This window comes from Canariomyces notabilis (genome assembly GCF_033297395.1).
Source record: "Canariomyces notabilis strain CBS 508.74 unplaced genomic scaffold N656scaffold_35, whole genome shotgun sequence".
NCBI lineage: Eukaryota > Fungi > Ascomycota > Sordariomycetes > Sordariales > Chaetomiaceae > Canariomyces > Canariomyces notabilis.
This window is the reverse complement of record NW_027041857.1, coordinates 59,733-81,754: the sequence shown is the minus strand read 5'-3', so window position 1 is coordinate 81,754 and position 22,022 is coordinate 59,733. Positions and strand designations below refer to the sequence as shown.

At 52.9% G+C, this 22,022-nt stretch overlaps 9 protein-coding genes across 9 annotated transcripts; 5 read left to right on the top strand and 4 right to left on the bottom strand.

Moving 5' to 3' along the window:
• Nucleotides 1-407: 407 nt before the first annotated feature.
• Nucleotides 408-1,866, bottom strand: N656DRAFT_784577 (polysaccharide lyase family 1 protein). The gene is made up of 3 exons (XM_064816204.1): nucleotides 1,650-1,866; nucleotides 1,416-1,588; nucleotides 408-1,342 (listed from the first exon to the last, which is right to left on the bottom strand). The coding sequence occupies exons 1-3, from the start codon at nucleotides 1,802-1,804 to the stop codon at nucleotides 648-650; spliced, it is 1,023 nt and encodes a 340-aa protein (XP_064665614.1). The 5' UTR covers nucleotides 1,805-1,866; the 3' UTR covers nucleotides 408-647.
• Nucleotides 1,867-4,166: 2,300 nt separating this feature from the next.
• On the top strand, nucleotides 4,167-6,431 carry N656DRAFT_740568 (HET-domain-containing protein). The gene is made up of 2 exons (XM_064812801.1): nucleotides 4,167-4,468; nucleotides 4,595-6,431. The coding sequence occupies exons 1-2, from the start codon at nucleotides 4,242-4,244 to the stop codon at nucleotides 6,285-6,287; spliced, it is 1,920 nt and encodes a 639-aa protein (XP_064665613.1). The 5' UTR covers nucleotides 4,167-4,241; the 3' UTR covers nucleotides 6,288-6,431.
• A 2,524-nt stretch (nucleotides 6,432-8,955) lies between these two features.
• On the top strand, nucleotides 8,956-10,284 carry N656DRAFT_802110 (uncharacterized protein; the record flags this gene model as incomplete). The annotated part of the gene is made up of 1 exon (XM_064818208.1): nucleotides 8,956-10,284. One exon carries the CDS (start codon nucleotides 8,956-8,958, stop codon nucleotides 10,282-10,284), a length of 1,329 nt encoding a protein of 442 aa, XP_064665612.1.
• A 1,338-nt stretch (nucleotides 10,285-11,622) lies between these two features.
• On the top strand, nucleotides 11,623-13,430 carry N656DRAFT_718921 (uncharacterized protein; the record flags this gene model as incomplete). Its single annotated transcript, XM_064812318.1, has 3 exons — nucleotides 11,623-11,878; nucleotides 11,953-12,567; nucleotides 12,637-13,430. 3 exons carry the CDS (start codon nucleotides 11,623-11,625, stop codon nucleotides 13,428-13,430), a joined length of 1,665 nt encoding a protein of 554 aa, XP_064665611.1.
• On the bottom strand, nucleotides 13,422-14,579 carry N656DRAFT_784572 (uncharacterized protein). The gene is made up of 2 exons (XM_064816203.1): nucleotides 13,895-14,579; nucleotides 13,422-13,798 (listed from the first exon to the last, which is right to left on the bottom strand). Exons 1-2 carry the CDS (start codon nucleotides 14,390-14,392, stop codon nucleotides 13,667-13,669), a joined length of 630 nt encoding a protein of 209 aa, XP_064665610.1. The 5' UTR covers nucleotides 14,393-14,579; the 3' UTR covers nucleotides 13,422-13,666.
• A 616-nt stretch (nucleotides 14,580-15,195) lies between these two features.
• Nucleotides 15,196-15,960, bottom strand: N656DRAFT_718746 (iron reductase domain protein; the record flags this gene model as incomplete). Its single annotated transcript, XM_064812306.1, has 2 exons — nucleotides 15,196-15,514; nucleotides 15,623-15,960. 2 exons carry the CDS (start codon nucleotides 15,958-15,960, stop codon nucleotides 15,196-15,198), a joined length of 657 nt encoding a protein of 218 aa, XP_064665609.1.
• Nucleotides 15,961-16,935: 975 nt separating this feature from the next.
• Nucleotides 16,936-19,355, top strand: N656DRAFT_784570 (alpha/beta-hydrolase). Its single transcript, XM_064816202.1, has one exon. The coding sequence runs from the start codon at nucleotides 17,334-17,336 to the stop codon at nucleotides 18,960-18,962; it is 1,629 nt and encodes a 542-aa protein (XP_064665608.1). The 5' UTR covers nucleotides 16,936-17,333; the 3' UTR covers nucleotides 18,963-19,355.
• On the bottom strand, nucleotides 19,046-20,398 carry N656DRAFT_784569 (uncharacterized protein). Its single transcript, XM_064816201.1, has 3 exons — nucleotides 20,143-20,398; nucleotides 19,418-20,036; nucleotides 19,046-19,355 (listed from the first exon to the last, which is right to left on the bottom strand). Exons 1-3 carry the CDS (start codon nucleotides 20,212-20,214, stop codon nucleotides 19,099-19,101), a joined length of 948 nt encoding a protein of 315 aa, XP_064665607.1. The 5' UTR covers nucleotides 20,215-20,398; the 3' UTR covers nucleotides 19,046-19,098.
• Nucleotides 20,399-20,654: 256 nt separating this feature from the next.
• On the top strand, nucleotides 20,655-21,981 carry N656DRAFT_784567 (uncharacterized protein). Its single transcript, XM_064816200.1, has one exon. It carries the CDS (start codon nucleotides 20,986-20,988, stop codon nucleotides 21,727-21,729), a length of 744 nt encoding a protein of 247 aa, XP_064665606.1. The 5' UTR covers nucleotides 20,655-20,985; the 3' UTR covers nucleotides 21,730-21,981.
• The last annotated feature ends 41 nt before the right edge of the window (nucleotides 21,982-22,022 follow it).

The following is a 22,022-nucleotide window of genomic DNA, read 5'->3' as shown; positions in this document are numbered from 1 at the left end:
CAACGTCTCGGATGTGAACACTCTGTCTGTTTCGCGTGGGGAGTTGGGTTGAGGTGCCACATCAGTTAAACCGGCAACTAACGTAAGGTGTTTGCGTATAACCAGGTATGTCCATCTCTTTTCTCGCCTGGAGGAGCCTTGCTTACTCTTCTGGCCTGCCGATGAGTCGTCGATTTGGTCAACTTTTGTGGGATCTAAAGCTTGTTGATGGATGGGAAGAAGAGAAGCTGACAGTGGGGAAGAGTGCACGCCTATATAGGCGGTGAGGGTGTTTGTCCCATCATAGAGGACTCAAGAGTTTTAAGAAGCTCTAAGGCTCATAGAGCCCCAACCAACCAATTTCAACCATCCCATTCTTGAGCCCATCGGGACAAAACATTCCCTTGTAGTCTGTATGCCATGCATGTCTTGTTTGTGTAAAAGGTGATATGCATATGATGGGCATATGGATTCTTTGATGAACGCCGATCTTACATGTAGGTTGATGGCACAATGAATCGCCTACATACCTACCTTATCTAATGAAGTACCTGGCACCAAGAATGTCATGATATTCATGGCACTTCTTGGCCACATGCACAACCTGAGCTTGATAGAGACCGGCTAGGGCTAAGTACCTTATACAGTAGTACTGACCCGGTATTCAGCTACTTCAAAAAATCCAACGTCTGACCTGCTCGATCGACAACCAGCTCTTGTACTCTGCTCGTCTCCCAAATGTACCAGTCATATGGATATGGCAAGCTGTCGGCGGTCATTTCTCCCGCAAGGGCGCTGTTTGAGGCGCCCCCTAACAGCACATCACGAACGGTCGCATACCCAGCCTCGGTGCTGTTATTGCTGTAGATCGCCCTTCCTGATTTCTCGAATATACTCGACTCAATCAGGAGGTTGGCACCCATCCCAGTGTTGATACCATCTGTAACGTTTTCGTATAACGAGTTGAACAGGTGCCCTGTTCCAAAGCTGTACGAAACAGCGTTGCCGAGGCTTCGGAAATAGTTTCTGGCAAAGGTCACGCGCGGCTTGCCGTCCGGGTTGTCCACCTTGGTATATTTGTCTGTTTGTCCAACCACGACCGCTTGGGGATGATCGTGGAAAAGAGTGGCTGTAACAGTCACGAGGTCACTGTTCTGGGATATGCTCAGAAGACTAGGAGCGTATGGTCCCGCTGTCTGGGCTCTATCTGAGCCGGAGGACAAGTCGCAGTGGTCGATCCAAATGCTGCGTGAGTTTTCCACGGAGATGGCAGGCCCCTGACTAGCAGGAACCTTGGAGATCTTGAAATTTCGCAGGATCACATTTCGGCTCTGATTAAGGGATAGCCCGATTCCTGCCAGGGCTTTGCAATGGGGTATACAGTCAGCCTTAAGCTTTCATGGCTGTAGTCACTTGGGTTTTAGGGGCAAACTTGCAACTGCCAGGGGCACCAAGAATACTCTTGTATGAGCCAACGGTGACCTTTCCCTCCCCAGATATTGCTCCTTCAACGATCACGACAGCCGGTCCCGTAGATGATACTGCATTTGCAAATTGTTCCAAGGTAGAGACAGTGGTGTACTCGTTGGTACCCCAGCCGCCAATGGTCCTAATAACCATGTTAGCCCATATCTCCAGGGAATCAGTATCAATCCAGTCAAACCACATACGCCCCCATCACTGAGCAGTATCCTACGTTACAAGCATCGTCGTAGGTTGCCAGCTCAGGTTCATATTGTCTACGTGTTGGAGATCCGCCGCCGGGTGAACTGCACGCAGTATACCCGCCATAGGACACGAGCAGAAAGGACTTTAGCAGCTTCATGATTTGGAGGGATCCGGTGTTCAGGTGATGAAGATGAATTGATACTCGATGAGTATCTAATAATTGGACTGTTCCAATACAGAGGTTTTCTATAGAAGCAGCTCCAATGCTATTGAATTTGTAGGGTCGATTCAGCAAGGAGAGGTAGGTGTTTGGCTGACCTGAGGTGGATAATTGCTTATACTCCGCTCCCCGCTCGTCCCTCGTGTCGGGTATCATTATTACCCAGCGGATATTCCCCTCTTCGACATGTCCAAAGACACCAGAGCTATATTGCGGATAATATGACAATTATGATGTTCTACATCTCCCGGAACAATTACCCTGGCACATAACATCCCTGGTATATGTCTCCGTTTCTGCAACACCACGGAGAAGTTTTTTAGGCGGGGCGACTCGGATTTAGGTTTAGGACATGGACTACCCAGGGCGACATAAACGTACCAATGTCAAGTATTTCAATCAATGTAGCTTGTTGTTGAGTGACCCCAAAGCTGAATTCTAGGGTAGTGCAATGCATACAGATGCCTACAGGTATGCCGCTCTTAGGAGTCAGGGGCAAAGATGAAGACCAGCTGTCAGCCTGTCACACTTAAGCAAAATATCGATGCAGCAACATACTAATGATTCTGCGCTATTAGAGTATAGGCGTGAACTGTGAACTTTCAGCTTCTAGGGCAGATCAGCAGACAGATTGCTTACCGTAGGAAGAGTAAACAAAAGGGGGCAAATGTTTAGAATAAGGTATCAGTAGAGCAAACCTTGTTGTCGTCTCAGCACATGCTGCCGATTACGAGGTGATAGGGCAATAACTCACTTTACTCAACTTTCGGAGTGAAGATTCGGCGCGGTGCGGCGCTGCGCGGAGACTTCACCGGGGTCAGGCCACCATCACCCGATTTCCCACCGGCGCGCCGCAAGCGTCACTCCATCCTAGATCTGTATCACCCAACTGTTTGCTGATGGAAACAGAAGGAAATTGACCCTTTTCTTTGGGCTGAGCTTCGTAAGAGGATTGAATGCAAGACTTAAGGCGGCGTCTATCCGACGTGTGGTGCGTCGCGGATTTTTCTCAACGACTGGAAGTTCTCGCTGCACTTGCTCCGGGTTTGAAGCTGACATTTTACCCCCTAAACATTCGCGATCAAGCTGCATACTTGCTATATCTTCTAATAACAAAATTCGGCCTTCACATTGAATCCATCTTGAGTTCAGGGTGGAAGAACCACGTTTCGCAACATAAACAATGTCGCCTTTTCGCAGAACACGACCCCTTGCCGCCGCCGCCGCCCAACCTAAGCCACTGAATCTGCCACTTGCAAGGTATGGCATGGGACAAACGCGACCTGACAGATTAGAAGGTGAAGATTCTGATAACATCATGGTTTAGGTCCTCAGCCAATACCATCTTACCCAGCATTGTTGTGATTGGCGCAGGTTCGTCCCCAGCTTCCTAACTCGTGTGTCAACATACAATCGGATTGGTCGTTGAGATGCTGAGACCTAGCGATGAAATTGGTAGTGTCTGGAGTGGCGTACTACGTTCGGTCACAGCTTCGGAAGGAGTCCGAGACAATAAACCGCCTGTTCGCGCAACAGAACACGCCTGAGGTGGAGGAAACGAGGAGGCAGAGGCTCCTGGTTGACACCGAGGGGGACCCAAGGAGGTCGCTCTTCAACATACTCAATTGGTAGTCTGTGAGGGTCGACCAAAGGCTGGGATGTCAGTTGATACGGGTTATCTTCAGAGAACAGAGACTAGAGACTAAGAGACTTGAAGCGTGGAGTTATCCAGGGGCATGAATTTTGTTAGAGGACAAATCACTGCCATTCTACCTTCAGATGGTCTGTATGAACATGATACTACCTGCTTCAAGTCAATATAATTCGATACATAATGTAATCATCGAAGTAAATCAGCTATACGCTTGCTCAGATACCTACCTCTATCTGGCAGGGAACGCTACCAGGTTTGTACATACAGCCCTTGGGCCCATGCCTAGGTGAGGTTTTGAGGTTTGGCTAAGCTGCTCAGGGGACAGGTAGCTTGCTCAGTGCTGTTGTATAGAGCTCTGGCTCGGTGACTTGTAGGGGCACGCCAGTAATCCTATTCGGTGAACAGTCAATGTTGAGTTCGCAGAAGAACATACATGTAACATACAACTTAGTGGGTAGTTAATATTTACATATAGTTACGTCGAAAGTTGAAGGGGCTTTGCTCACATCCCTCACTTCTGTAATCCTGATCTAACACCTACCTCATCTGGCTAGGTGGGTAATACAGACCGGGGTGTTGGGTGACTAGCGGCAATGAAGATTTTAGTGAGATCTTACCCCGAATCGCCAAGCTCATCAATGTCATCCTCAACTCTTTTTCTCATTTTCACTCAGCGACACCGTTACGGTAAACGGCCAGATCACATCAATTCATGGCAGTATGAGACTACTAAGAACAGACACATTGGAGCTCGTCGAGTTTGTAGGACGCGTACCGCCGTACGTGATCCTCTCGCACACATGGGGCGCTGATGAAGTAACCTTCAGTGACCTGACTCAACTTCCAAAAGCGGCGGTGAAAAAGAGGGCTGGATATGCCAAAATTGCCGGCTGCTGTAGCAGGGCTGCAGCCGATGGCTATGAGTATGTGTGGGTTGATACATGCTGGTAAGTGAGGCATTTGATCACAGGCCGTCCAGCCATCTCAATCTAGACACGAGGTTTACTTCAAAATCCCCTCTAGTCACATTTCATGAATCCGGACTGACCTTGGGTTGATATCAACATAAACAGCATCGACAAGTCCAGCAGCGCCGAGCTTTCTGAAGCCATCAACTCGATGTTTATGTGGTACCAGCAGGCGCATATTTGCTACGCCTACATGTCCGACGTATCCATGGATAGCCCAGGGGTCGTTTCCTCCTCGACGACCCAAGGCTCTGCTAGGAAGGATGCAGCAGAAACCGGCCCGACCCGTCCAACGTTTCACACGATCCCATCAATTCTGAGGGAGTACGACAAGCTGCCGCGAACGTTTGAGAACTCTCGATGGTTCACCCGGGGCTGGACATTGCAAGAACTGATTGCCCCGCCCATTGTCGAATTCTACGCCAGCGACTGGCAGGAGATAGGCACCAAGTTTTCTCTCCGCAAAGTGATTAGCAAGGTCACGGGCATAGACATCCGGGTGCTTGAGGGCGCCGACCCCTCTACATGCCATGTGGCCGAACGCATGTCATGGGCTGCAAACAGGCAGACAACGCGGGTCGAAGATGCCGCGTACTGTCTGTTGGGTATCTTCAAAGTCCATATGCCGCTCATTTACGGCGAGGGTCAGCGGGCTTTCTACCGCCTCCAGAAGGAAATCATGAAGACAACCGAGGACTACACCATGCTCGCATGGGGACTCTCAAAGTTTCTGAGCAACAAGCACCATTGGAGAGCCGTCCAAAACCCCTTGAAGCTTGTGGACCCCCGGCGGCCACTAGCCGACAGTCCTAATGACTTTGAGCTGCACAACCGGTCTCTGTGGACCTACTCCAAGCTTCTCCCGGACTCCAGCGGCGCGGTAGCAGCCCAAGGCTCTCCGATAGCCGACGACACACCGCCCCTAATAACCAGCCGCGGCCTCCGTGTCTCGTTGCTGCTTCGGCAGTCGGGACCTCGGAATGGCGATATTCTGGCCTATATCAACTGCAAAACGACCAAGCCAGGCGCCCCACCAGAAGCGCCCTTGTCTCCCGTATGCCTGGTGCTTCACCGCCAGGACGGCTCCAACATCTACATCGGGTCCGACGACCCAAACGTAGCATTCGTGCTATTGGATAGCGTGAAGGAACTCGCATCCTTCGAGCGCAAGACAATCTACCTCTCAATCGACGGCAACGACTCGGCTCTCTCTCGGCTACACAACCATCGGACAAGCAGTCTCGACAAGAACCTGTACATCTTGGAGAAGCCGCCCTCTCTGCGAGCGGGGGACTCAGCCATGGCATCGCGGGCGCCGTGGAAGATCACAAGCTGCTTCTCTCATGCCGTTGGCAGTGAGGACGGCCACAGCAAATACGAGGTGCCACGGAAGTTCAACCCGGCGCAACTCTTCCTCCCCTTTGACCTCCCGCCCTCGACGGTCCGGCTGTTTGCCTTTGAACAGCCGCAGGCAGGAGCCGGGGCGTTTTGCATCGTGGTCGGCCACGGATGGTGCGATGTCGTTCCGGTGGCCGATCCGGCGTTCAAGGCGCGGTGGGGAAACATGGTGCGGGACGGTTACTGGAATGATTCTCTTGGGCTCAAGTTCATCAGTCACATGGCCACGAAGCACCTACAGCAACAGGTCGATGGGAACGAGCCTGCTGAGATGGCGGACCGGGTGGTTAAGAAGATAGGAGATATGACGGTCTCCGTCTCGTTGAAGAAGATTCGAAGGGATGACATTAACTGTGACAGCGCCATCAAGATCTTGTGGTCTGTGGTTTGGGACTCGTGATACTCGATTCTGAACATCATCTTATCATATACTATTTATTCCCCTATCACCATATTAGACTGTTCTTCTTTGTACGAATATCAGGGTAGCGACTAGCGAACTGGTGAACACTGAACAAGCAAACACGAGCACTCGGCGTCGCCTGATCGGGAGCATCGGCTAGATGAGTTAAACCGAACAGAAAGAAGCCTCGGAGCTGAAAGCGGATGAGCGGCCGCAGTTTCATGCAAAGCTCGCCCCTTCCCCATGGTTGTTTTATGCTTAACGTTATCTGGTTGCTTTTTGCATAGGGTTTGCAAGGGGCAGGTTGGCTCAAGGCTGGGCGTTGTTGCAGACCCTTGACCGCCAAGAACATCCGTGGTCATCTGAAGTGACATGTTCAAGTTCCAGCCCTGAGGCAAGGGACGGGTTGCACAGAGAGCCTCTCATCAACGTTAAGCATGAGCATATTCCCTGAATGATCTCGAGCATTATGATCTAGGTAGTGGTACTAGTAGGTAGGTATGTATGTAGTTGCTCAGGGGAACAATAAGAGGAGGGGTGCGTAATTACCATTGTATTTGCTGCGTATATTTACAGCACTGTGTGTGTGTTGCCGCTGTATAAATCTCCAGGAAGTTCAATTACATCTACTTCATATAGACACCTCGCTTACATCCTATTAGCAATCCATACAATTCTCGGAAGGATTCAGCTGTCTTCCAGTTGGTGCAAAAGACTGCTTTGTTGTCAGCGGCAGTCCGGCCGGGGGCGGATGTTTGGTGGAGCCACGCGCCCGGCTTACAGGTGGTCCGAGTCTCAAACACAAGGAGCTGTGCCCTCGCAGGGGATGCAGCAACCTCGTCACCTCACTCGGCGAGTTTTCCTGGTCACAACCGCCAAGTCCTGTGCCATCGAGAGCAACGTCGTTTCCTGTTTTGTTAAGAGACATTCTAAGGCCCAAAATGTCTTTTTTTCACAGGAGAGACAATTCTGCGAGAGTTCTACTGTGGTGAATTCCCTAGTTGGCCGCTGATGTGATATTCCAAGGCGCCTCTTACGTCAGCAGCCTGTTGGACTCGGCATGACAACGGACGTTGTTATGCTCGAAGGCTTGATTACTGCACTGTACTTAGGACATGTATCCTATGATGAGCCCAAGGGATCGCACTTGATCTACGGCCACTGCTTGATCGTCGCAGAAATACCTGGGAAAGCTATCCTACCTACCTAACCGAGTTATCCTCCGCAGCCAGAGTCCAGCGGGGCGGGCGGGAAGAATTATGGCACTCCACCTGCAAGCAAGAGAACAGTAAAGTCCAGTCCCTGGCTTTTGGACGTATGTTGTCGTCAAAAGCAGGAGGGAGGCTTACTTTGGAGATGCAAAAAAGTAGACAAACAAACATTCGAAACAAGCTGAATTTCTGATGTTCCAGACTCCCTCCCATGTCTCGTGGCTGTGACGTTGCGACGTCGGAACCTTCGCGACGGTATTGCTAGCGGGTAGCACAAGTGGGGGGCACAGTTAACGTTAAGTTCTTCGCCCAAGGGGAAGTGGGGTTGCACCCGCTGCGAAGCATTGGCACCTGAAGTGCCTGGGTATGTACTTGATCAGGAGCCAAGGGGTGAAAACATTTGTGCACATCTTGAAGTCTGACACAACAGTGAACTGGCTTAAGCTTAGGATCACTTTGGTCACCACCAACTGCGCATCGTGGATACAAGGCTGCGACTTGATATCAAATGCAATTGACAGAGATGAACAGGAACAAGAAAACATCTGCATCGGAGGTACGGGAGCCGCTTCGCTCTTTCTGTCGTCCGACGTGAATGCGTTCCGCTCTTGCTGTCTTCTGACCTGAATGCGCACAACTGGAGGAAAGTCCAACCAGGCCTTACTGTGTTCGCGCCAGTATAAACCCCCCCCCCGCTCTCCCTCTCGTCAAGGTAGCCCAAGGTCCCCAAATGCATTGCTTACAGGCGGCGTGGACATCGCGAGTCATGATACTCCGGCGTCACGCCCTTGGCGTCCACCTCGGGCATTTTCTCAATAAGGACACACATCCTTCAAAACTCTACTTATGAAGTGGGATGTGTTCAAAGGCTCGTACATAAATCTGCAGATAACGAAGGTGCTTCAATTGCCAAGGCCGTCTGGGCATATCAGGGGCACCTCGAGTGTCTGGATGTGCACCAGCCCCTGCATCCCAATCCTTGCCGCCCAGAGCCCCGAGTCCCGGGACTTGCACACTCCGCCAAGTTCGAGTCAAGACAGACAAGGCCGCTGGAAACATCACAGTTGGGATAAAAGTGCTTTGGTCTCCTGCTTGCCGCGACGATGATCGACCAGGCGTTTCCCTCCCTTCCCGCCCATTCCCTTCAACTACGATTTTTTTCGTCTTGTTGTCCGTTTTCCCTTCGCTTCAAGTTACATTCTATCACCGGTGCCGAGTCCACAGTCACTTCCGTTAGGCGTGGTGTGGTCAAGGCTGTGTTAGTTGTCCTTCGTTTCTTCAGGAGAGCAGGCTACTCGTTGTCGACTTACTATTACCTACCACCTCTTTATCCTTCTTTAGAGCGCAAGCCGCTCGCTTTGGTTTGACACATTCTCTCCATTCACTTCAACCACACTTCTTCCATCTACCTCAGGTCAGGTTACGGCTGTGGTGGAGGCCGTCCGCCCACCAGAATGCGCTTCGCCATTCTACCTCTGGCCTTGGGTGCCCTCGTCTCCCACGTCGCCGCAAACCCTCCGCCGGCTGCGGGCGCACCCCAAGTTCAGATTGTGACGCATACGGTGGTCCAAACCGTCCACGTCCCTACGACACTAAGGGAGACGGTTCATGTTACGGTTCCTGTTGCGCATACAGTTACGGTTGTCCATACCGCGCAAGTAGCAGTGCCGACAACCGTCAGGGAGACAGTCCATGTTACTGTTCCCGTAGCTCACACGACGACGGTCGTCCACACCGTGCCGGTCCCTACGACTATTAAGGAGACGCTTCATGTCACGGTGCCAGTTCCCACGACAGTCAAGGAAACGCTTCATGTTACGGTACCAGTCACTCATACGAGCACGCTCGTCCACACGCAGACCGAGACCAGGGAAAGAGTCGTTACGAGTACCAAAGTCGAACCACAAGAGAAGCTGGTTACGGTGGCAGTCAGCGTCCCTGTCACCGTAGCCGTCACGCGCACCGAGGTCAAGGAGAAACTCGTGACCAAGACGGATGTCAGCGAGCGTGTCGTCACTGCGGTCGTCACCAAGGTTGACACGCAGGAAAAAGTCGTCAGCGTACCCGTAACCAGGACCGAGACCAGGGAAAGGCTTGTCAACGTCACATCTGTCCAGAGGCAGCTCGTCTCGGTCCCGGTCACCCAGCTACGAACCGAAACCAGGGAAGTCTCAGTTCCGGTTACCCGGACGGAAACCCGCGAAAGAGTCGTCACCAAGGTCGATGTGCAGCGTCACGAGGTTACCGTCCCAGTCACCCACGTGGTAACCCACGCCGTCACGGTCCCGGTGACCAAGGTCGAGGTGAAAACGGAGTTCAAAGACAGGGTAGTGGAGAAGGTGGTGACGAGAACCTCTGTCCACGTCAGCACGGTCATTAGCACTGTCACCGAGAGGGCCGCCAATGTTACTGCTCCGGTACATGTTGGCGGAGGGCTTGGTCAACAAGTCACTCAGACCGTCCATGTCACCGTCACCCCGCCAGGGTGTCTTGCGGCTACCTCGGCAGCTCACCCTGCTCAAACACCTCCCGTGGTCCACGCTCCCGCAGTCCAACCGCCTGCAGCACACCCTCCGGCAGTCCAGCCACCCGCAATTCACGTTCCCGCAGCCCACCCGCCGGCAGTCCCTGCCCCGGTGCATTCGCCTCCCCTTGTTATAGTCGCTCCCCCGGCGGCCCATCCTCCTCCGGTAGCACAACCGCATGTGGCCCCCCCGGCGGCGGTACACACACCACCCGCAGCCGCACACCCCCCGATGCGAGCCGTCCGGTTCCGCTCTTGACGACTGGGCCTGGATAAAGAACATGAACTTGAGGGCGGATGAGGCGAGAGGCGGTTTCACTTCTCTTTTTAGCTCTCTAATGCTACCATGACCTGCATCACATATGTAATGCAGTGAAGCGCATTTGGAAGAGTCTACTTTTCACTATGTTGGCTCGTCTTGAACGGACACATTGTATGTTCAGGGCCTGGACAAGGAGCTTAGCGGGCCCTGGCACCGGGAACGGGTTAGACTCAGGGGTAGCATCAATACTGTAGTAGTTAGTCTGAGTGTCGGGTAATAGATGAGGCGTAACTGGGATTTTCTTTACATATGGACGCAAGCGGGGAGGCATTCGACTCTATTTACGCATTATGGATCTTACCTACTCGGTATCTAGGCAATGGAAATGGGAATAGAGTATCAAACCTCAGATGGTCAACACTCGGGGCAAGTAGGAGGCTCATGTTTCCTACCTACGCACACTTACGCTGATTCTCTTTCTTCTTCATCTCAGCCTTTTCTAAACTCATTCGCCGTCACTGCATTATTTTCTACATTTACAATAGGTACCTAGTCGAATGAGATGCGTGCGTATGCGTATAAGTCGACACTCGGGGCGAATAGTTCCATGGATGAGGATGATGTTACTGCTGCATTGGTCATTGAACTACTCATTCGACGGACAATAACCTACCACAATCACTCTTCTTTACATACATGCCACAAGTCTAATGCAGAACCAGGTCCATATACACTTCCATCTGATTTGTTCGTGGTCGCCGCTTGTCGTCATAGCGTACCCTAACCCTGAGTGATCTCAACAGCCTGAGGTGAAGAATACGGTGCATGACAAGCCTTCTAGACAGTTCAAGAGAAACGACCATGAATGCCAGATGCGTATCTCAAGAGCTCAAAGAGCCAATCTGAGCGAAGTTTGTACCAGTGCTGTGCTGAAAGTGCTGAGGAAAAGCCTTAGGCAGGCCAAGACCGGAGGGAGATTTTTGTTCCGCCTGCAAGTGACGGACGTGACGTCATGGTGCCTGGCTGGCAGCATCCGACGGCAATCCTGGCAGCCAGCGCCGGGCACTTCCAAGCCTTACATCAGCGGCTAACAACACTCGATTCGCAACATTTGAGCACACTTCCGCTTAATATCAGTCAAGATGGACCCTCCGCAAATTCCTACACAGCGTGCAACAGTGACCCTCTGCCGTGGACAAGATGGCAGAAAACTCTCGGCCAAATCCACACGAAGCATCCGAGGACTCGTATTTCAGCGCGAACGATGCACCACTCTCGGAGCTGCATAGGCCCTCCATCCACGGAGGGATAGCAAGCGCAAGTGCTGGGCCATCGATGCCTCCATTACCAGCTTTGCCTCCTGAACTACCCTCCCAGGCACCAGCCGAGACACCAGCCATACCGGTTACTGCGCCAAATGAACGATACAGTGCTTTCGGACGGCGCCGACATACGCTTCAAAACCCGCCGGTAGTTGGGGCGGCAAATCCGGCGGACCCGGCGGTGGGCGGGCCTCCGGGCACAGCAGTGGACCGGGCAGCAGACAGAGATCGCTATAACTCGCGCATTGTCGACTTTCTCGATGTTGTTGGTCAGTACCTACACTCTAACTTCATCCATACCCTGTGCTCTCGAAGAATGTCACTCTGACAACGGAGAAAATAGACCCCGAGGTGGCCACACTCTCGTCCATCACAAACATCCAAAACTCCCTGTTTGTACCATCCCTTGGCAAATGGGTTAACCGACGGCCTACCTTCCACCTCCCGGAGCTCCCTCCGATTCCCCGGGCGTATCCAACGTCAAAGGAGGATGGCACCTCAGCCCAACCTACCGAGGTCACGGTCCCACCAGAACCGCACCCGGCGCGCAGCTCCTCGCCCAGCTTGTCCTCGGTCCTCAGCGAGCCTCGATACGCCATTCTCCCCGAGGACGCATCACTGCAAGGTTGGACAGATGAAGACATCAAGAAGATGAACGATTATGTCCGCCATATGCTGCACTCACGACGGTCCAAAGCCAAGCAGCGACTCAGAGCCTTTGGCAGGTATTGCAGCAAGCCGCTCGGCTTTCTGGTCACCTTGTACGCTACCCTGATAACGCTGTTTGGCCTTGCCTGGGTGCTGTTCCTGATCGGCTGGATCTATGTCGGCGAGCGGCAGCTGTATGTCATCAACGTGATAGACTACGTTCTCGTTGCCTTGTTTGCCGTAGTCGGCGACGGACTCGCGCCGTTCCGTGCCATTGACACATACCACATGATCTACGTTGCGCACTACCGTACGTTCTCCCCCTTTCTCCACTGGTCACACAACTTCAGTTCATGGTCTGCTAACATGAGAATCCCAGACCGCAAGACATGGAAACAGCGCAAAAAGCTGCTCTTGCCACAACTCAAAGACCACAACGACCTACCCACGGCAAAAGACGACGCCGGAACCGCGGCGGACCTCGAAGCCCAAGCTAAGCGGCCCGACGACGAGTTCTTCCCTGTGCTCTCGGATAAAGAGCAAGAGAGACTTGTGCACCACCAGACCAAGCTAGCCAAGTCGCACACCTTCTACAAACCCCACGAGACGGAGACGCACCGTGCTTTCCCGTTACGGCTGCTAATAGCCGTCGTGCTTCTTCTCGACCTGCATAGCTGCCTACAAATCGCCCTCGGCGTTTGCACCTGGGGTATTGCATACGAACACCGGCCTGCCGCGCTCACCACGACCATCCTCTGCTGCTCGATTGCAACCAACATTGCTGCTGGGGTCCTCATATCCATCGGTGACCGCCGGACGAGGAAACATGAAGTGCTTGACCGGCTGTTGAAGCAGGATCTGACTGAGCAAGCTATGAGGAAGGTGGAAAAGAAAAAGGCTAAGAAGGCGCAAAGGGAAGAGGAACGACATGGAGGTGATGAATCGGGCCGTGCCACGGGCACGATGAAGGAGGTCAAGGCGGCGTTGGCGGACAAGCTTAACATTCGCTCGAGCATGGATAAGGAGCGAACGAGTAGTGATGGTCGTGGCAAAGGAGAGGAGCAGGCGAGACCTGCCCGGGATAGTACCGGGAAAGCGAAAGACGAAGGCGTTGGTAGTCAAGATCACATGCAGATGCCGGGGGGTTATATAGAGGAAGAACAAGAGCCATAGAGTACACGTACTTCAAGATCTTTCTAATAGTAACAAGTAATGCATCTAATTCTAGACACCGCGCTGCGTATCTAAGCCTAGCTCTGGGCAACATGAAGTTGATACATGTACCCTAAGTTATCTTTTGGCCGTGGCTGTACAGCTATCCACATGGCAGATTTCTCACACTTGGACAGGCACAGAATCGACTAAAAGTTGGCTCTACATCAAAATCCGAGAAGAGATCTCCGTCTCCATCAAGCCCATGACTGCCCTCTGATCTTGTGCATAGGATGGCCGTGACCCGACTCCTCCGCAGCCGCAGAAACGGTGAAGTCGATGCATGACTCGTACGTCTGGCCCTGGCCCAACCAATACCACTGGATGACCTGTTGTTTCGATTTATGTGAGCTTCGAACTCAACTAACATAGATTTCCTTCCTCTAGGTAGGAAAAGGGGAAAGGAAAGAGGAAAGATGACTTACACACTCCCCAGCCGTCGTACACTTCCCGCCCAACTCAGGCACCTTGACACTAAACTTGGTCTGATCCGCCGGCGGGTTTGCACTCGCCGCATAATCCTGCGGCCAGGCAACCAGCGGGGTCCCAATAACTGTGTTCGACGCGGTATCAACAACACTGACATTGGCATACCCCCTGTGGGGGATGCGAATGTACACCTCCATGTCAATGACATCGCCGGGCTTGTAGCTTTGCACATTGGCCGCGTTATCGGCGAACTGGTAGCCCTTGCAGAGCCAGAGGTTGCACTTCTTGGCGTCGTAGCCGTCGGTCAGGCCGCGCGGGTTCGCCCGGAGCAGGGCCTCGGGGTATGAGGTGCCGTCGTCCTTGTAGAATTTGACCATGGTCTTGCCGCATGCTGCCTCGGTTGCGGTCCCGGGTTGGCGGGTTGCCGGTTTCCGGACCAGGCCATGAGCCGAGGCCTGCGAGGCGAGCAAGGCCAGGCTGAGGAGGGAAGGCATGTTGAAGAGCATGTTGTTTGCGAGCTGGGTTTGAGCAAGTTGTGAGCAGATTCCGCTGGAAGAGGGCGTCGGTCTACACTGCTGAAGGAGCGGCGAAGAACATATCTCTATGTGCTGCCCAGGCCTATTATTTAAGTAAGGTAACACTGATTAGATGGCTGTCCCCGAGGATTCCCTTGCAGCAGACACGGCAAGCGAAAGTGCGGCATCTCGCGGCTCCGGTGTGTTTTGCCTAATAAAGTCGTACCTAGATAGAGGTTGGGGTCATAGCGGCCAATGACTGCGCTGAGGTCGTATAAGAGTTGATCTACCTGGATGTCCCGCGTAATTGCCGAATTTTCGGCACAGCCGCGTAGATGCTGGAGTGAGGGCACATGGCGATGTGTCTGTGGCTAGGGGGCCAAACTGCGTAAGGAACTGCACACTAATATTAGGCTCACATTGGAAACACTCCAGGGACCGCTTGCAAGCGACCTACTTCATGGGGGGGAGAGGGACCAGGGACTCGCTCGTACATGTCAGAGCATCAATGTGCCAAAGGTAAATACCAGGTACTCAGGGGTTGGAGTACCCCCTAGCCGTGCCGGTATAGTAAGTCTCGAAGTGCAGCACATGCAGGTACTGCAAGGGGTTGTGATCAAATCGAGTGTAGAGCACATGGCAATAGTTTATCTATAACCACTGGAATATATTGTGCCTACTTCGGTTTTGGTTTTCCTTGGACTCCTCTACGTGCAGTGTCCTAGGTCTAAGCTTCTCTCGCTCTTTCACAGATTGTTATCAAATTGATAATGATCTCCAGGTCAAGACGACCTCGCCTCCGACGCTTTCTGAACTAGTTCCGCAAAGTTTGCAAGCTTCGCGCTGCTCAGATCGTGCGACCACTTGCCGCGCGTGTTGTGAATGCTGAAGCGGCTAGCATTGTTTGCTGGTTCGACGGGAGGGGAAGCACTCTGAGCATAGGCGAAGGATACGGCCGTGCTAGCTGGATTAAGCTGCGTGGTTCCCCATGAGCTAACTCCCTTGGCAAGCACATTGAGCGTCCAGTGGGTGCTGTTGGCAACCGAACCCGGAAGTACAGTGTACGTGGCTCCGGTGTAAGGGGTGGGATACGTGCGCGCGCTTGATGGGTTAGACAGACGAGTCAGCAAGCGTTTTCGCATGGAGAAGCGGGACCAAGTCTTGAAGGAATATCAGACTTGTCGCATGGGTTCGGCTTAGACCACGTACCTCGCTCTTCGACTCGACGCCACGGTGCCCGTTCCGTTGACCCAGCCCACTAGCAGTGGGTTGTTCACCATGATGCCGCCCCATGCCATGCCAGCCCACCCAACGGTCCTCGGTGCCTCGATCTGAACCAAGACCGAGAAGTTCCCGGTAGTCGCCGTGTCCGGGATTGCAATGCGGTATGCGATGTTCTCGGGGCTTTTCCATTCGGAATAGCAGATGGTCGTGGCAGGGTCACAGTACTTGGCGGCTGCCGAGCCAGTGCCACCCTGGGGAACGGGGTTCCCGTGGGCAACAAGCCCGAGCACCAGGAGGCTTGCGGCCGTCTTGAGAAGACCCATTGAAGATGCCGTAGCGTGGAACTGGTAGCACCTATACTGGGAGCAACTGGACTGGTCAGACTACCAGGGGTTTCACTTCAGACATCAGTCGGGTCTGAGGGACCGGCCGATGAGATATAGACATCGTGTTCCGATGAGAGCAAGTACAGCTTCCAGGTGGTTTATCCGGGACATTGGGGGTCCGGTTGTTCGTCATGGCCATCTTGTTTATTGCTGCGAGCATGTTAGTTTGGTTCCCGGGACGGCTGAAATGGTGATCTTGTCCCTTGATCTTTGCAAATTGGTAATTGAAGGACTCTGAGTGGTCAATTCCTACTCACCATTGTGGACCGATGCCGAGAGCTATATAAGAGTCGTATAGGACAAGAAAAGATAGACAACAACAGCAAGGGAGTTCATAAATAGGTGCCCTTTGAATATTTGCGATGAGAATGCCCAAGGTTTGGATTCTGTTACCTTCCAATGACTTTTAACCAGAGTTGCGAGCGTATGACATAGCAATCTTCTTCTGATATCTAACAGCACAGGCACCAAGTACAGGAATTCATGCAGATGTGGGATGCACAAACTGCTGGATATCCCACAGTCTTACGCGAGGGTTGGTGAAAAGCACCCGGAGTCCAGAGCGGGGAGGGCCGCTTAATATAATCTCATTCTATCTCGGACATTCAAATTAGCCCATCCCTGTAGATAGGAACTCGAACCCCGAGACGATGTCCAGGCTAAAGACGGCGGACTGCGCCCCGCAATATAAGCCCCTTACCCCTGAAGGCTGAAGTTCGAATTGGGGGGCGGCGCATGTACTGTACACTCCAGGGGCAGTGTGCCATACATAAGCCTAACCCTACGGGTGGAGGATTCTAGGGTTATGTGTAGCCCCACACTGCCTCCCGATTCGAACTCGTATGATGTAAGTCGTTGCTTCCAAGCAATTAAGGTTACCTTGCACCCGGTATTGCAAATCTCGAAGACATTTGAGCAGACACTGAATTCGCAAGGTGGTTATTGGTGTTGAATTTCATCTGGTCAAGTCTTCTCCACTTCGAGTCTGCAGTGCCATCGTATGTGAGTCGGAGAGCCGGAAAAACGCTTCGCCTGTGCGATCCCGGGAGAAGAGCCGAACTCCACAAGTAACCTCCGCTTTTTGATCCGTTATCCGGACGAGCTCCCGGTATCACCCTTCCGGAATCCCTTTCATCAATGTCAATACATCTTTGAACTTCATTTGATCTGCAGTTTGGAATTTGGATGACCAAACTCTCGGTCGGCTGCATTTCGAACTGCCAGCCCGGAAACGCCCAAGGAAAAGTGTAGTAAGCAAAGAGAACAGCAAAGGAAGATCAGCACAAAGAAGTTTTAGGCGTCCCAAAGCCATGGCGGGGAACGGGCCCGGCATGCTGTACGTCACGATGCAACCCCGCGAGGGGTTGTCGTTGGACCAGTTCCACGAATGGTACAACAACGAGCACGGCCCGACACGTTTGCGCCTTCCGCACATCTTCACCAACGGCCTGAGGTATCGCGCCACGGATGGCCAGCAACCGCATTTCCTAGCCGTCTATGATGTGACGTCCATGTCACATCTCGAGACTCCCACATACACGGAACTGCGCGCAAACCGCTCTACCCGCGAGGCTGCTACCATCGGCCAAGTCGATGTCGACCGCAGGTTCCTCGATCTCGTCGCCGCTCAGGAGAGTCCCTTGTTTGCGCCTATCGAGAAGCTAACTGATGCCGAGGCGGAGGGGATCGTCCTGGTGTCGGTCAAGGTGTCGCTTAAGCCGGGAGTTGAGGGTGCGGAGGAGGCCGTCACAAAGTGGTACAGGGAGGAACATATTCCAATGCTCGCCAAGATCCCGGGATGGCTTCGCAGTCGCGTCTTCCGCGCCCCTTCGGCCATCGAAGGCGCGGGCAGCCCGGTCGAGATTGTAACCCTGCACGAGTACGCAAAGGTCAACGGCCTCGATGGACCAGAGCACAAGGCAGCAATGAACACGCCCTGGCGTGACGACATATTTGCAAAGTACATTGCTCAGAAAAGCCGCCGTACGTATGAGCTATTTTACGTTTTCAGTCCGGCGCCGAGGGACTTGGAGCATTTGTCGAGACTTCCGCAGACGGCCGCATTCAGGACAGCCGACGGAAAAATTGCTACCACTCCTGGCCAAAAAGACGCGGCAATCGACGCGTATGTCACGACTGCCGATGTTTTAACTATTCCCTACCGGCTGGAGGGCAATCCATCTCCCACAGCCCCGACGGTGGCCTTTTCCAACTCCCTTCTTACATCTCTCCACATGTGGGACCCCTTAGTAGCAATCATCAAGACAGAACGTCCCGATCTACGTATCCTTCGCTACGACACACGCGGGCGGTACGACGTTCCCTCTCCGCCCGTCCCAGCAAATCTAGACATGTTGAGCGACGATCTGGCGACGCTGCTCACGGCCCTGCGCATTCCAAAGTTACACGCCATGGTGGGCGTCTCGATGGGCGGTGCCACGACTCTCAAGTTTGCGCTCAAGTATCCGGAGCTGGTGGAAAAGTTTGTCGCATGCGACTTCAACGTGGCGTCCAGCGATGCGAACACCGCGGCCTGGAAGGAGCGTATTGCGGTGGCTCAAGGCCCGGACGGCGGGATCCGGAAGCTCGCCGGTTTGACAGTCGAAAGATGGTTCCATCCCCATACGATGACCGAGAAGAAGGATGTTGCCGAGTGGATGACAGAGATGGTAGCCGCGAACAGTGTTCAGGGGTTCAGATATTCCTGCCAAGCGTTGTGGAATTATAATATGCGGGAGGAGATGAAGAACAGTACGGTCCGGGGCTTGTTTGTTGTCGGTGAGGGCGATGGTAAGGGTGCCCTCGTCAAAGCTATGGACGGGTTTAAGGGGTTGCTCGGCCAGAACGGTTGCGAGCTCAAGATCGTCCCCCTTGCCGGTCACCTCCCTATGTCGGAAGCGCCGAGGGAATTTTGGGAGGCCATTGCGAGTTTCATATAAGGACCTCCGAGACGTACCAGACACTGAGTTACCACTTGACGACCTAAGATATCTTGGTAATACAATCCTGGTTATCAAGATGCCGTGGACTCCATAGGCGTCATCTATTACCATTACTTCAAGTTTAAAACTGCTACTATCTATGTACACTGCTCGTCTGCGGGTTATCCGACAACTCTCCGTCAAACAAGGCCTGTTTATCGTCCTCTTGATGAACAGGGGGTGCCACAGAAATGTCGCCTCTCATAATTTCAATGACAGAGATTAGGGGCAGGAGGAGCATAAGCATGGAGAGCAGTTGCCCAAAGCTCCATTGCTTCTCCCCATCGTCGCTAAGTTTGACATCGGGATTGCCAAACGCCTGGGAAAGCAGATAGGCACGAGTGGTGGCTCCTAGTGACAAAGCAAGTCAGCGTATTCGGGAAAAGGGGTCAAGGGTGCGAGAGGAAGCATACCAATAGCGACACCAGACATCAGAACCACACCTCCAAGTTGGACACCCTTGTAAATCTTCGGGTTGCACTGCCCGCGGCTCTGTAGATACCACGTCGCCAGACCAAAGACAATCAAGTTGCCGGCAATGACTATAATGGTCCCGAAATAGTCAATTCCGCCGACATTGGGAGTCTCCGGTTTCAGCGTCCAGACGCAGCCGATGGGAAGAGTGTTTGGCAAGCCGTTGATCTTGCTCTGCAAGATATACACGCCGTAGACGATCGAGAGCGCAAGGTTGACGAACATCAGGAACTGCCGGAGCCATCTGAGAACAAAATCCCGCTTGAAGTCCCCCACCAAGGCCAGCAGAGCGGCATTGTGTGTCGCCGTGGACAGGAGGGCCATCATCCAGACAAGGAAGAAGTGGTACGGAACCAGCGAGTGCGACTTTGCGAGTCCCACGCCCTGCAAGCCAATGCCCACCATGATCTGCTGGTCCGAGTAGCCGTTCAGGAGTTTTCGTCGTATCACCGAAGGATTCGGGTTGCGGGCCGATCGCAAGGGCCGGAAGCCTTGCAGCACCAGGCTGGCTGATAATGCCAGCGCTAGGCCGGCTGTAATGGTCGATGAGAGCAGAACCTGCAGAAGAAAGAACAGTCAGTTATACTCGTTGCGAACTGCAGGTAGCTTGCTGGCGGAGTAAGACAGGAGGTGCAGCGGGTGGAAAAGTGGTTGGAAAACATACACCTGCCCCTGCGATGCCGGCATCGCTTGGGACCGAGTCAGGGATAACATTGCACTCGAGACTGCCCAGCATCTCCGAGTGTTGTAGAAGAGAGGGAAGTAACGGGTCGATAACCAGATGCAAAAACACCGCTTAAGGAAAAGAGAAAAGAGAGACGACGTTCAGACTTCGCAAAGGATTAAAATCACGGGACTCATCAATACATATAAACTTAGCTGTCTCCAGCGACAAACGCGCGGTTCTTTTACTGTCAGAGTCCGGTGGGTCATGTAAAACTTGCATACAATGAGTGGACGACAATGGCGGTTGATGAAACACACCTGGTCGGCCGCCATACGCCCGACCAGCCAACAAAAATCCAAGGACGAGCTACCTTACATGTATGGAACGGAAAAGCTCTGGATGTACAAAGAGGGCTTTAAAACACGTGGTATTGATTAGGCTTAGAACTTATTTCCCTTTGTTTTGTATTTATATCTGCTCTATTCTTCGATGAGTCAAATTTGATAGGAGTGAAAGATGAGCTGCATAGGTGTACTGAGTTAGGAGCTAAAGAACTTGCTTCTCAAATGGTAGGCAAATGCAGTTGCAGCGCGCTGTTTAGCTGACTTGTAGATTATCTTGCTTCACAGGATTCGATTGAGTGTAACCCATCCCGGTCGTGTCATGATCCTTGAGGTCGAGGAGATAGTCCGGGGCATCCGACCCCGCAAAGGAAGATACACCCTACATGTACAGCAGGCGTTGACATTTCCATACCACCATCGACTTCCAGTAGACAATCATTACATATATTGTACCTACAACTGGAGCTGCACATACCGCTTCGACGGATAACTCCCTATGGCTCAATCACCTGAAGGTGTGCGCTACTCCCAGGGCACCAAGGACATCGGCACGGCTCGAAACTTCTCGTGGGAGTACCCCGTTCCGCGAAACAAATTCTGGGACGATTTGCCATACACTGTCGCTCGCAACTTCCTCAGTCTCTTCAGCCAAGACGAACAACCATCAATCTTTGGCAATGCCAAAAGCAGCGCGCTGGACAAGACGGAAAAGCTCCAGCTGCTTCTCAAGCTGCTCAACGAGCGCCTCGCTAGCCGTGATGCTGCCGCGGCGCCTCAATCCCTCTACGACATCGACCATCAAGCCTGGGAGAAGACCTGGCTCGCTATCGCGGGCATTCAGCACGAGCTACAGGATCCTGCAGAGGAGCAGACACTGCGGATGCTGATTGAGCGGAGGAAGGACCCGTCAAATCTCTCGCATTACCATAGCTTGTCTGGCTTTCTGTCAGACAAGGGTCGGTATGCAGAAGCTGAGCGCTTTGAGGCGCCCGTGCGAGACTGGCTCGACAGTAAGCTGGGCAAGGAGTCGCCGCAGTCTCTAAGCGCAAGACGGATTCTCGTCCAGGCTATTTGGATGCAGGGACGGCAAGACGAGGGCGAGCGGTTGATGGTCGAGGTTGACGAAATTATTCAAAAAACACCCGATGATAGTCCCTATGCCGTGTATCGTGATGAGCAACGGGCTTTGTCACAGGTGTTGTGGGCGAAACTGAAAGGAGAGGGCGCAGTCGAGACATAGTCAACACATGCAACCGGTGGGACGCTCATCATGCCGAGGCTCTTCTCATGTTGAATGCCAACTTGAAGAGTATGGGGTGTAAATAGGGGTTTGTTTGAACTTCACACGCTCTACGTGAGGGGACCAATGGTAACTGAGCCATACGAACCAACGCGGAAACGGATTTGAGCCGGACTAGTAACCATCTCATGATCTCTGCCCTATGTACCTGGAGGTAACACTACCTTAGCCAACGGCGCAAATTCAGGGAGCCCGTTCGCCCAGCAGGGGAGATTATCTGCCTCTACAAGCCC

Coding starts and splice junctions, on each gene's coding strand:
- N656DRAFT_784577 (XM_064816204.1), bottom strand. CDS start 1,804: ATGAAGCTGCTAAAGTCCTTTCTGCTCGTGTCCTATGGCGGGTATACT. Junction 1,589..1,649: donor TACTGCTCAGTGATGGGGGC/GTATGTGGTTTG, acceptor CATGGTTATTAG/GACCATTGGCGGCTGGGGTA. Junction 1,343..1,415: donor TCTTGGTGCCCCTGGCAGTT/GCAAGTTTGCCC, acceptor CCCATTGCAAAG/CCCTGGCAGGAATCGGGCTA.
- N656DRAFT_740568 (XM_064812801.1), top strand. CDS start 4,242: ATGAGACTACTAAGAACAGACACATTGGAGCTCGTCGAGTTTGTAGGA. Junction 4,469..4,594: donor GTGTGGGTTGATACATGCTG/GTAAGTGAGGCA, acceptor CAACATAAACAG/CATCGACAAGTCCAGCAGCG.
- N656DRAFT_784570 (XM_064816202.1), top strand. CDS start 17,334: ATGGCGGGGAACGGGCCCGGCATGCTGTACGTCACGATGCAACCCCGC.
- N656DRAFT_784572 (XM_064816203.1), bottom strand. CDS start 14,392: ATGCCTTCCCTCCTCAGCCTGGCCTTGCTCGCCTCGCAGGCCTCGGCT. Junction 13,799..13,894: donor GTACGACGGCTGGGGAGTGT/GTAAGTCATCTT, acceptor TCGAAACAACAG/GTCATCCAGTGGTATTGGTT.
- N656DRAFT_784569 (XM_064816201.1), bottom strand. CDS start 20,214: ATGCTGGGCAGTCTCGAGTGCAATGTTATCCCTGACTCGGTCCCAAGC. Junction 20,037..20,142: donor CCGGCATCGCAGGGGCAGGT/GTATGTTTTCCA, acceptor TTTCTTCTGCAG/GTTCTGCTCTCATCGACCAT. Junction 19,356..19,417: donor GATGTCTGGTGTCGCTATTG/GTATGCTTCCTC, acceptor CTTTGTCACTAG/GAGCCACCACTCGTGCCTAT.
- N656DRAFT_784567 (XM_064816200.1), top strand. CDS start 20,986: ATGGCTCAATCACCTGAAGGTGTGCGCTACTCCCAGGGCACCAAGGAC.